At 52.2% G+C, this 12,096-nt stretch overlaps 1 protein-coding gene across 2 annotated transcripts in view; it reads left to right on the top strand.

Moving 5' to 3' along the window:
* Ube3b (ubiquitin protein ligase E3B) overlaps positions 1-11,821 on the top strand; it is a 54,395-nt gene extending 42,574 nt beyond the window's left edge. For both annotated transcript variants that reach the window (XM_041647857.1, XM_041647848.1), the window contains exons 20-28: positions 995-1,171; positions 1,278-1,388; positions 2,220-2,357; positions 2,612-2,677; positions 3,726-3,784; positions 5,740-5,922; positions 6,129-6,240; positions 9,219-9,311; positions 10,078-11,821. In XM_041647857.1, coding sequence (XP_041503791.1) covers positions 995-1,171; positions 1,278-1,388; positions 2,220-2,357; positions 2,612-2,677; positions 3,726-3,784; positions 5,740-5,922; positions 6,129-6,240; positions 9,219-9,311; positions 10,078-10,269 — 1,131 coding nt within the window. In that variant the 3' untranslated portion in view covers positions 10,270-11,821. The remainder of the gene's footprint in view (positions 1-994; positions 1,172-1,277; positions 1,389-2,219; positions 2,358-2,611; positions 2,678-3,725; positions 3,785-5,739; positions 5,923-6,128; positions 6,241-9,218; positions 9,312-10,077) is intronic.
* Positions 11,822-12,096: the final 275 nt, after the last annotated feature.

The raw sequence follows: 12,096 nt of genomic DNA, 5'->3' as shown, positions 1-12,096 counted from the left end.
TAGTTAGGTCGCTGTTGCTGTGACCAAACCATGACCAAAAGCAACTTGAGGAGGAAAGGCTTTATTTGGCTGACATATCCTGGATCACAGTCCCTTAAGGAAAAGCAGGGCAGGAACTGAACTTGGGCAGGAACCTGGAGGCAGCAGCAGATGCAGAGGCTGCAGGAGGAGAGCTGCTTACTGCCCACGTCCTGCTCAGCCTACTGTCTTAGAGCTCCTAGAACCGCCAGCCCAAGAATGGCACCACCCAACACAAGCTAAGGAAATAGCCTAAGGGCTTGCCTACAGCCAGCCCTTATAGACGTAATTTCTTGGGTGAGTTCCCTCCTCAGATGACGATAGCTTTTATCAGGGTGACAGAAAACTAGGCAGCACCTGTGTTTGAGTAGACTGGGAGCTTGTGTGTGGCGCTCTGTATAGGAGACACCCTCATTTTCTGTACTTCCTGTTCTTAGCCTTGAGCCAAGGCTCACACCCAGGGCCTGGCGTGCGCTGAGTTCTCCCAGCGCTGTCCCCACTGTTCCTACCCTCGTACAGACCCAGTGTCACTGCTGCACCGGGGCTTTGGGCCCCGCCTTGTCTACCGCCACCGTATTTCTGCTGCTAGGGGGGCTTTCTGGTACAAAAAGCCAGCCCAATTGCTCTGACTTATCCAGCCCCCTCCCCACAGTTGCCTTCAGCACCAGGACCTGGGTTTTCGTCTTTTAAGCCTGACTCTTACATGAGCTAAAAGATACTCTGACCATTAAAGAAGGGCGAGAGCTCCATCTTGTTCCAGATTCCTTCACCTTTGGTGGTCAGCGCTAGCACAATTCTTTGTAATTTACCCCATCTGACTCTCTCTGTCCTCCTGGGGGCAGTCTCCTCGTGCCAAGGAGTGAGAAGCCATATCCATCAAATGAGTCCTCCTGTGGGCCGGTGTCCTGACTTGCATGATTAGACTCCTGGGTTTGCGGACGCGGTGCTCCTCACAGTTGAAATTCTGTCTTGGAAGGATGGCTACGAGCAGCTCCGGCAGCTTTCCCAGCATGCCATGAAGGGTGTGATCCGAGTGAAGTTTGTCAATGACCTTGGGGTGGATGAAGCCGGCATCGACCAGGACGGAGTCTTTAAGGAGTTTTTGGAGGAGATCATCAAGAGGGTATTTGATCCAGCACTCAATCTGTTCAAGGTGGGCAAGGGGACACCCATGGGCCTGGCAGCAGTCAGACACAGAGAACCCATGTGGAGTAAGGTGGCCCCTTAACTCCCGCCTCTCCTGTCCTTTCTCCTGACAGACAACCAGTGGAGATGAGAGGCTGTACCCCTCACCCACATCCTACATCCACGAGAATTACCTGCAGCTCTTCGAGTTTGTGGGGAAGATGCTGGGAAAGGCTGTGTATGAGGTAGGCCCTCAGAGGGGCATGCGACAAATTGAAGTGATGCCCGGGAACTAGGCATGGTGGTGCACCCTGTCATCCCAGCACTCGGGAGGCAGAGGCTGGAATCTCTGTGTGTTCAAGGCCAGCCTGGTCTATAGAGCGAGTTCTAGGACGGCCAGGGCTACACAGAGAGACCCTGTCTGGAAAGCCACGCAGTGACACGTGAGAGACGGCATGCAAGTCGTCTGTTTTGTGGGTGGAGCCAGAGCTCCACGTGCTTGCTCAGCAGTTTCTGCCGCTGACACCCCAGCCCAGTGCTGGAATCTGGCATCTGAGTGGCAACTTCAGAACAAAACGGAGGTTCCTGGGAGTCAGCAGATGAGAGCAGAAAGATAGGTGTGGCCAGCAATTCAGTGGGCACCTTCCTCCTATGAGCCTGTTACTTCTTTGGTAAAGTGGGCATAGGAAAAGCTGAGTGATTGAGTTGTCATCCCTGGTGAGGGCCATACCTGGTACTAGGTCCACATCTCAGGTCTGTTGTGGCTTCTGCTCCTTCGGCTCACTGGTCAAGGTAGTTGGGGCTTCCTTGGGCATCAGGAGAGTCCCTCACAACTCCTGGTATCCGTCCATGGACACTCAGGTTATATGAGCTGCTGAGCTGAGGCCTCATCCCTGCGCTACATGGATCCAGGGTCTGTGCCCAAGACAGTTGCTCTCCAGATCCCTAGGTCGTTTCTTAGATGGCGGGAGGTACAGCTCCAGACTGATATGTAGGCACCACTGGTGGCCTCAGGCTGCACCTACAGCCCAAGCTGCCTGGCCAATAGCTGAGTTCTGCTCTCCTGGTTTTTCTAGGGGATCGTGGTGGACGTGCCCTTTGCCTCTTTCTTCCTGAGCCAGATGCTCGGGCACCACCACAGCATCTTCTACAGTTCTGTGGACGAGCTCCCGTCGCTGGACTCAGAGTTCTATAAAAACCTCACCTCCATCAAGGTCAGTGCTGAGAACCAGTGTGAAACCACAGCCAACAACACCAGCTAGGGTCTACCTTTCCAGTCACTGAGACCTGGAGCATGCCCACCCCTCCCCTCTGGTCCCTCTCCCAGCTGAGGCTCACAGCCTCCTCCATCCACATGACAAGGGACCTCTGCCGGAAGGTGGGGCCTGTAGCTGTCCGTGGCCTCTCAAGGAGGGAAGACCTCCACCTCTACCCATACAAGCTCCAGTGCTTTCTCTCTGTTCCTCAGCGCTATGATGGGGACATCGCTGACCTCGGGCTGACACTGTCTTACGATGAAGATGTCATGGGTCAGGTATGTGGGCTGATCTGGCAGACTTCTTCCAGTCTTTAGACCTGCCAATTTATGTGCTTTCCCTCAGCAGTCTGCCCCTGAGGATCTGTCTGTCGCCTGGCCAGGAGGGAGGCTTTCCTGTTTCTTCTCTGCCAGCCTGGCCTTTTGCATGCCGACCTCAGCCAGCTCCTACAGAGCCTGTGCTTTGCCTGTGTCACATCTTGGGAGTTGACCTCCACCCAGCCTTCCTGTTCTAATGTGTGACAAGCTGTGAGCCTCAGTTTGGAAATCCTTGCTGAGGACTGGCCATATAAATGGCTGTTTCTGACTTGATGTGGAGGGACAGCACCTGAGGAGAAGTTCCTCTAGGAATGTCACATCCTTGTTACAGTGTCATCAGGAGCAGAGGAGAAAAGGCCTTGGAGTCAGGCAGGCATGACTCTCCATGTCCTCTGCCCCCTCCTCATAGGTCCCTGCAGGAGGCTCTCTGAACATGTAGCCTGAGGTCTGCTCTGGAGAAACCCTGAGCATGTTGGTGCAGAGCTGGCTGCTCAAACTCAGCCTGCATTCCCTCAAAGGTTATCCAATGTCTAAAGCACCTGCAGCACCTGGCCTGGAGTGCATTGTTGTAATGTGTGCCCTGTGTCGTTCAGACTTTCCCACAGGCATACGCACCTGTGTATGCACGTGTACATGAGTGTGTGTGCACGTGTGTGTTGCAGAGATGATACTGTGTCTCTTGCAATATAATCTTGTGCCCCAATAAGTTCATGCTCTGATGGAATTTTTAGGTAGCCATGTTCCAGGTTCTTAGTTTGCAGCGAATGTTGACTTCCACTGCTGCCCTCAGCACCAGCATTTCCCTCTGTGGCATCCAGCAGCCTTAGTGCACATGTTTGGACAAGGATTAGATGAGAAACCTTTCCTGCTTGTTGATGTTTTGGCCCTGAGGTTTTATTAAAAAAAAAAAAAAGGTCATTCTCAAACACATAGCATCCTAATTCCGTCATTTTTGTGGTCAGCTTCTCTGTTAAAACTCTGTAGTAATCACTCCCGTCTTCTCCCCCAGCTTGTCTGCCATGAGCTGGTTCCTGGAGGGAAGACTATTCCTGTTACCAATGAAAATAAGTGAGTATAAAGGCCGGCACTTAAGGTCAGCACTTGAGAAGACTTACTTCATTCTGGTTCTCCGGAATTAGGCTGAGAATTTATTAAGATAGATTGAGGTGGAAAGAGACCATAAATACCATAATGGGATTTCCTGGTTATAGTTCATAGGCTGGAATTGTATTAAGTTCAATTTGCAAAATAAGAGTGGATGGTTTTACTGTTTGCAGAATCACTTGGAAGGTCAGAGGCACTGGCCACTGTTCTTAGGAGTGTAGTGACAGCCCCACTGAGACATGAGGGCAGGCGAGCAGGGACACTGGAGGATGACTGTTTGTGTGTTCTCAGGAAGACAGTGTGACTGCAGATGTGGCAGATGTGCACTTACGGTGGGGGGCTGCCAAGGCGCAGCAGCTCTGTCACAGATAATCACAGAACTTGGCAGAAGGGGGGCGTTGGGCCTCTGATCAGTTTTCTGCCACCCCTACTTGGGATTTGAACTGTTTTTTGTTTTTGTTTTTGTTTTTTTTTTTTTTTGGTTTTCGAGACAGGGTTTCTCTGTGGTTTTGGAGTCTGTCCTGGAACTAGCTCTTGTAGACCAGGCTGGTCTCAAACTCACAGAGATCCGCCTGCCTCTGCCTCCCAAGTGCTGGAATTAAAGACGTGCGCCACCACCGCCCGGCGATTTGAACTGTTTGTCTGAGCATTCGTCTGGTCCCAGTGCAGCCCTCCTGCACCCTGTTCCTCTGGTCAGCTAGTCTGGTAGCCAGTGTGCTTCGGGAGCTTTGTGTTTTAACATTAGCAATCAGACGAACAGACAGTGCTCAGCAGAGTCCCGACACGTCAGTGCCCCCCTGTAGCCACATGGCATTGGTCTGAAAACTTAGAACAAAGCATGGCCCGCAGAGAAGAGATGGCTGGGGTTTGGGTCTTGATGCAGTACTAAGTCCTGGTCCTACATGTGTGTGACGTGTGACTGTTCTTCACGGGCAGTGTGTGACGTGTGACTGTTCCCCACGGGCAGTGTGTGACGTGTGACTGTCCCCACGGGCAGTGTGTGACGTGTGACTGTCCCCATGGGCAGTGTATGGAATAATGTGTAGAACAGTTTCTGAGACATCTAGCTGAAAGGGGTCATAAAACTTTTGACAGCAGATATGGTGCATGTCCCAGGGACTCCACCTCTTTTATGGGAGCTGTGGAAAAGGGTGATGGTATACGAGCATGTGTGCGGGGGAGGGGGGGTGTTAGAAAACGTGTGTTCACACAGGCTGAAAGGCCAAGGGAGATCAATCTACGCAGACTGAAGGACCAGGGAGGTGAGTTCATGGACACTGAAGGGTCAGGGGAGGTAATATATGCAGGCTAAAGGACCAGGGATGTGAGACTACGCAGGATTTGCTCGAAGATTCTTTCTTATCCTGCCATGAAGCCTTAATAGAAACTCATGTCATAACTCTGGCCTATGGTGAAACCTCAGAATATGGCAAGGATACCTGGTTCTGTCCTTGACCCAGGCTCCCAGCAGTTCCTGTTTACCCCGTTGGAATAATCCAGCTGCATTTTTGGAGAATATGGGCCCACCTAGCACCCTAGGCTCTAGTGAACTTTGACTGTGAAGTTGTTGGAGCTCTAAGCTGTGTCCTTGAGAGTGATCAAGTGGGACTCACCTGTGCAGGTGACTCCAGCTCCTGAGAACATGGGGGGGTCATCACAGGGCGTTGGGGGCTGTGAGGACAAGTGAACAAGGTCATGCCTTGGACACTTGATGCTGTCATGGTGACGCACAGTGTGTGACTTGGGAGTCATCATCGTGGGTATCACCGTTGTTGTTCTGGTAGATGCTGGAGTGTGGTTTTTTTTTTGTTGTTGTTGTTTTGGAAAATGGTTCAAAAGTGTTAGGCTTATCTCTTAGCCCATTTGGCAGCAGCCTGTCCTGGACTATTAGTTCCATTGTTCCTCTTTCTTGTTAACAGAATTAGCTACATCCATCTGATGGCACATTTTCGGATGCACACGCAGATCAAAAACCAGACTGCTGCTCTCATTAGTGGCTTCCGTTCCATTATTAAGCCCGAGTGGATCCGAATGTTCTCTACCCCTGAGCTTCAACGTCTCATCTCTGGGGACAACGCGGAGATAGATCTGGAAGATTTAAAGTAAGGGGCAGTGAGAAGGGAAGGGTGACGTGCTCAGCCAGGAGGACAGTTGTTCCCCTCGCTAGGCTTCTAATGCAGAGTTATTCTGGGAGCCCCTGCCCAGTTAGCATCCCGAGGATGAGGCTGTGCCATGTGAACTTGTACTGCCTGTACCCATGAGTGTTAGCACACGCTGAGCCCCTCCCCCTCCCTTGGATTGCTTTCAGGAAGCACACTGTGTACTACGGAGGTTTTCATGGCAGTCACAGAGTCATCATCTGGCTCTGGGATATTCTGGCTTCCGACTTCACGCCTGATGAAAGAGCCATGTTCCTGAAGGTATCTCGTTCACAACCTCTGTGCGTTCCTGAGCATGCGCAGTCCTCGGGCCACTCTGTAATTCACACTGAACACAGTAGGGTTATCAGAGGACCACACAGTGCCAGCGTAGCCTCGCTCCTGTGTCAAAAGCTGAGGAACCAGAGAGGGGCTGGAGAGACAGAGCCTGCTCCTCACGTGGGGCAGGGCCCCATGTACCACTGTGCTCCACCCTTGCCATCTTCAGTACTGCCTCATTACTTTAAGAAAACAGTGGCGCACACCTTTAATCCCAGCACTTGGGAGGCAGAGACAGGCAGAGCTCTGAGTTTGAGGCCAACATGGTCTACATAGTAAGTTCCAGGACAACCCGGGCTACACAGAGAAACCCTGTCTCAAAAGAAGGAAAGAGGGAGAGAAGGAGGGAGGGAGGACAGACTATCCTAAATATTACTCCATTGTAGAGCACTACCCCCAGTAGTATCACACCCACTTCCACAGCCAACAGCATCCCGAGGAAACACAGTTGTCTAGGCTGATGACACTGTGGATGCTTTGAGGGAGTACAGGTGTTGAGTCAGGTTCTCTCTGTGTGACCCAGGCAGGACTTCATAGCCTAGCCTACTTCAGACTTTGGGTAGTCCTCCTGCCTCAGCATCTTGAGTACTGGAATTCCAGGTGTGGCCTTTATGTTTGGCTTATTCTTACTTTCTCAAATATAGCATCTTTGTTAACTGTTTCCTGCCCTAGTGTCAGTGATGTTCCTGGGTGTCACTGGTTTTGATGAATGACCTCCACAGAGTGTAGGCATTCGTAGGACACTGAGGCACACACATGCCTGTCTCGGTTATGTGTGGGTAGATCGTCATTAAAATGCATCGTCATTGTGCCACCTGCTCTCTCTCTGAAAAGACATAGTCCAGGAGTACATTTTAGTGCCTTGGAATCTCTTCCCTAAGGCCTCCAGGCTGGCTCATGCGCTTTCTATCTCTCTCTCTCCCCCTCCCTCTCTCCCTCCCTCCCTCCCTCTGTCCCTCCCTCCCTCCCTCTCTCCCTCCCTCTCTCCCTCCCTCCCTCTTTCTCTCCAGGCAGGGTCTCATGTGTCCCAACATGCTCTCAGATTTGCCATGTAACCTGTAGCCAAGGATGACCTTGAAGTCCTGATCCTCTGTCCACCTCTGAGAGCTGGTGTTACAAATGCGGCCATCACGCCCAGCTTATACTCTTGTTCTGTGTGACCACTTTTGTGAAGACCAACAGCTGGTCTTCTTCCTTGCTGGCCAATCTGAATTCAGTTCCCTTCTGCTAAGGAAGCCTTCACCTACTCCAGTCCAACCAGTGTATACACGGGCTCCACTCTCACGGGTCTCCAGGGGTGCAGGGGCATTTGTTGCAACAAGTGGTTCTGGAAGCATCAGTTGGTTTTCCCAGCAGTGCACAACCTGGGCAAAGCAGGCTGCTGCTTGTGAGTTGCATGCCCTGCTTCCTAGAGAGCAGTGCAAATGGCTCACACTTGAACAGTCACCTGCCCGTGTAACAAATGAGTCTGAGCCTTAGGTCACCTGTCACCAGAACTGCATTTGTTACACACCTGCCTTCTTTGACTGCACAGGCTCCAGTGCCAGCTGAAAATGTGTAAATTCTTGCGTGAGAGGATATGACCATGTTGCTTTTAAATGTATTGAGAGCTAATGTTGCCCGCTCCCTCTAGTCAGCTCCAGTTTGCAAAGTTAAACATGTTAGAGCAGCAACATAGTAACTTTTTAAAATATTTATTTTATTTTTACTGGTGTGTATATGTCTGTGTAAGTATATGCTATGTGTATGTTAGTGCCCTCAGTGGCCCATTAAGTTACAGGAAGTTGTGAGCTTCCTGACATGGGTCTGGGAATCAAACTTGGGTCCTCAGGAAGAGCAGCCAGTGCTCCTATAACCACTGAACCATCTGTCCAGTCCCAGGAATATAGTGACTTATTAAAAACCTTTAGAAACATGATACATAAAGCCATCTAGCCATTATAACATCATTTAAGTGGTCATCTTATGACCCACCCTACATTAGCTACCGAATTTCAGAGCCAGGCTTAGAATTCTGTCTCTTAGAAAAACAAAAAACAGCATGTGTTTGGTTACTGCCGAGTTAAAGCAGGGATTTCCTGGGTCTTCCCTTTGAGGCTGACCTGTGAGTTTCTGGTGTGGTCAGATACCCACGTCTGGAGCAAGCGCATCTGAAACGAAAGGCAGGGGCCGTGTTTGCAGAGTGCTAGGAGTGCATTTGGCTGCTGAGAAGCGTGGCTGCTGCCTACAGGCTCCACATCCAGTGTCCCACACCTTGGTCCCCACAGCCTGACTGGCTTGAAACCTGGCTTTTCTTTTCTCAGCATGCTGGTTGCTGCCGAGTGTCCTGCAGACCCAGCCCACAGGATGCTCTGCACGTGTGTAAGACAGCAAGCAGTGCCAGTGCATGAGTCATGGGTTCAAGCTGCCCTGGACTCACTGACTCCAGGCCTCGGCTCATGAGTGCCTCTAGTGTCTGCTCACCCAAACCCCCTTGGATGTCACCAGTGCTGTCCTCCCTGAGGACAGATGCCGCTAATCTGTTCCTGCTGCTGCTTACTAGGTGACAGCTCAGGGAGACCCGCTCTGAACTCTGTGGTCCTGCACAACAGGAGCTGAAGGGCATCTTCAGCTGCAGTTTCAGTAGGAAGCCAGTGTGGCTGGAGGAGCGCCTGTGTCAGACAGTAGTGTAAAAAGGAGATCTGTCTCGTGGAATGTCACCCCCAGCTGCCCTACAAGCCATCAGTCTTGTACAATGGGCCACATTTTTCCAGAGAGTGGCACCCTTGAGACACGTGGTGTGTTCTGGGCATGTGTTGGGAAAGCACTCCGTCAGCCCTAGTTCTAATGAAAGATCAGTGAACAGCGCATGGAGGGGGAAGAGCCCAACATGCTGCAGGAGCAAAACCCCACTGTCCCACTGACCCCACTTTGTATTGCAGTTTGTGACCAGCTGCTCCCGGCCCCCACTCCTAGGATTCGCCTACCTCAAGCCTCCGTTCTCCATCCGCTGTGTGGAAGTGTCGGATGACCAGGTAACTAAAGCCATATCCTTTCCTTCTTTCCCTTCTGCCCAGTTCTCTGTGTGCCCATCCTATACCGCACACCCCTGCCTACATGGTTCTCAGGGCATGAAAGCCGCCCACAACGGGCACAGCAAACCCGGGTCAGTGTGGGCTCTCGGCACTCTTACCTGTGAGTTCCCTCCTTGAGGAAGGCCGGGGAGTGAGTGTGTAATTAGGATGCTCTTTTCATGGCTGCTGATCTGTCAAGGTTCAAGGTCCGAGAGGCAGGGTCAGCGAGGGTGCCGCTCAGGATAAGGGCAAATCCAGGTCTGCTTCCCAGATCCTTCCCTGCTGGCCATGAACACCTGGAAAGCTGCCTGTGGTCTGCAGGTTAAAGGAGAATTTCCTAGGATTCTTGGGCCCAGTGTGTTACTGTGCTGGCCTGCTGGTCTCTGTGTCCCTGCCTCACCACCTCTTTTCTGACTGCACTCCCTCAGTCAAACACTAGGTGGCCCTCCACCTCCAGACTTCAGGAAGAGTTGAGCCAAGTGCTAGTCGGCCATGGGCCATGGTACTTGCAGTCAGAGAAGGGGTGTTAGGCTGCCTTAGGTAACTGGTAAGTGTCCGTTAGCCAGGAGGCCCCTTGTCTGAGGTTTCCTTGCACAGGACTCCCATGTGAGTGCTCAGAGCACCGAGTGTCCCCCTCAGCCTCTCAGGCCACTGTCCCCAGCTGGGCTTCACTTGTGTGCACCTACATTGACACCTTCTGAGCCACAGCTGTGGTATGTGCTTGCAGGACACTGGAGATACCCTGGGCAGTGTCCTCAGGGGCTTCTTCACCATCCGCAAGCGGGAGCCAGGTGGACGCCTGCCCACCTCTTCCACTTGCTTCAACCTGCTTAAGCTGCCCAACTACAGCAAGAAAAGCGTCCTCCGAGAGAAACTGCGCTACGCCATCAGCATGAACACAGGCTTCGAGCTCTCCTAGCCCAGCCCGTCTCACCCACCTGCCATCGAGAGCACCCAGTCTACAGAGCCCTTCAGCCCCTGGAGTGGCTGCTCCCAGGAGTGTGGCCAGCTTACTTGAGTCCTCAGACCCCTCAATAGCCATGAGATGCCCAAGCTTGGGGATGCTGCACAGCGCATCAGTGTGCTGGGGATGCCGTGAAAAATAAGCTCCTGCCCCTCCCACGTGCCCTCTTTCTGCCTTCTGGGGCCTAAAACCTGGGCCTAGCGATCGCAGAAAAGCTCCTAGTAGTTCTGTGAGGCTCTCTTCCTTTGCCCTCTGAGTACACAAAGCCTGTGCCCGCGAGCTCCTCCTTCCATTCTGAAAACTCAGGTAAGGCCTTGCCAAGCCTCTATGCACAGCAGAGTCCCTGCCTCTACCCTGCCCACAGCAGCCTCTTCCCAGGCAATCAAACCCAGCTCCTGCCAGGGAGGCTGCTGAGCTCAGTCAGGTCTCTCTTACGGGGAACAGGTGTTCCACACCACGGCCCTCCCTCCCAAGTCCTCAGCAGGCCACGCTGTCAGGAAACCCTTGCTGTCAGTACCTGGCCTGTGCATGGTGTCCTAGCTTGGGAGAGAACCTTGTCACTCCTGGAGAGCTGCCCAATTTCTGGGGTGCCCAGAACTTACTGGATCTGCATATCTGCCTGCCTTGTTACCTTATGGAGAACACAAGAGCCTCCAATGCCCAGCATCTGGGCAGTGCTTTGCTCCGGGAACTACAAAGCCCATCCCTTGGCAAGGGACCCCTTTGCACTGACTGGCCCAGGAGGCTGCGGGTGTATCCCCCACACCTCTGCACCACCTCTGTTGGCTCTGCTCCTTTTTAGGTTTGGACTTCATCCTGTTTTCCCACCCATTGTGCTCCTGACCTTCTTTTCCTGTTTATCCTAAGAACTTTCTCCAGGTTCAGGATGCCGAGGCAGAGGCTCTGGGCTCAGTGATCTGGTGACAGCCATGTGCCTCTTGTCTCATCAAATTCTTGCATCCCTCCTCCACTCTGTGGAGCCAGCTTAGGGCTATAGCGCTCAAAGAAAGGAGACACCTTCCATCAGGAACCTGCACACTGTGGGAAAGTGGGCACGCTCTGTTCCCACTTCAGCAAGAAACTGTGGCTGGAAGCCTGGGAAAGGCTTCTGGAGATCACTTGGATGGAAGGATGGCAAGGTCCCTGGAAGACGTCTGGCAGCCGTGTGTGTGCTCAGCGTGCCCACAGACTCGTGTGCTCCGTGCATAGCTACACGGATAACATGGAGCCTGAGAATTCCAGCGGGACATGGGGAGAGAGTGGTTAAGAACACCAGTATCGACTTGACCTGTTTGGTTTTGACCTAGGGTTGTCTGTAGTTCACTTCGAGCCTGTTTTCTAGCAGTTATGACATCACACTAGCCAAGCACCAAGTCTGTGTCATAGCCGGTGTTCACTGGCACCCCATCGACTCTTGGTGGCTCCAAAAAAGGAGTGGGGTTTTTGTTATTGTAGGTAACTTATGGACTAAGACTTGTCAGGGCTTTATTAAATTTGTACTTGAGCATATGGTGGCTCTGCCCTGATTTGTACTCAGGCCTATGTCTGGATGACTCAGGTCACATCAGGCACCCACAGTACCAGAAAGACACAGGGTGTTTTGACAGACATCCTGGCTTCAGCAGTGAGTCAGGAGAGCTGGGCAGTTGTCACACGCGCCCAGGTTTTTTTTCAGAAGTGGCATTTCAGAGACACATCTCTAGAGCCGGTCTCCTTCTGCCTCCTTCCTACAGGTAGTAGCACCAGGATTGCATACATGACTTTGAAGTTTATGACTTACAT

This window comes from Microtus oregoni, unplaced genomic scaffold, assembly GCF_018167655.1.
Source record: "Microtus oregoni isolate MIOR12 unplaced genomic scaffold, Mior012 000003F_ref0000135, whole genome shotgun sequence".
NCBI lineage: Eukaryota > Metazoa > Chordata > Mammalia > Rodentia > Cricetidae > Microtus > Microtus oregoni.
The sequence above is the reverse complement of the archived record's forward strand: the minus strand, read 5'-3'. Positions and strand labels throughout refer to the sequence as shown.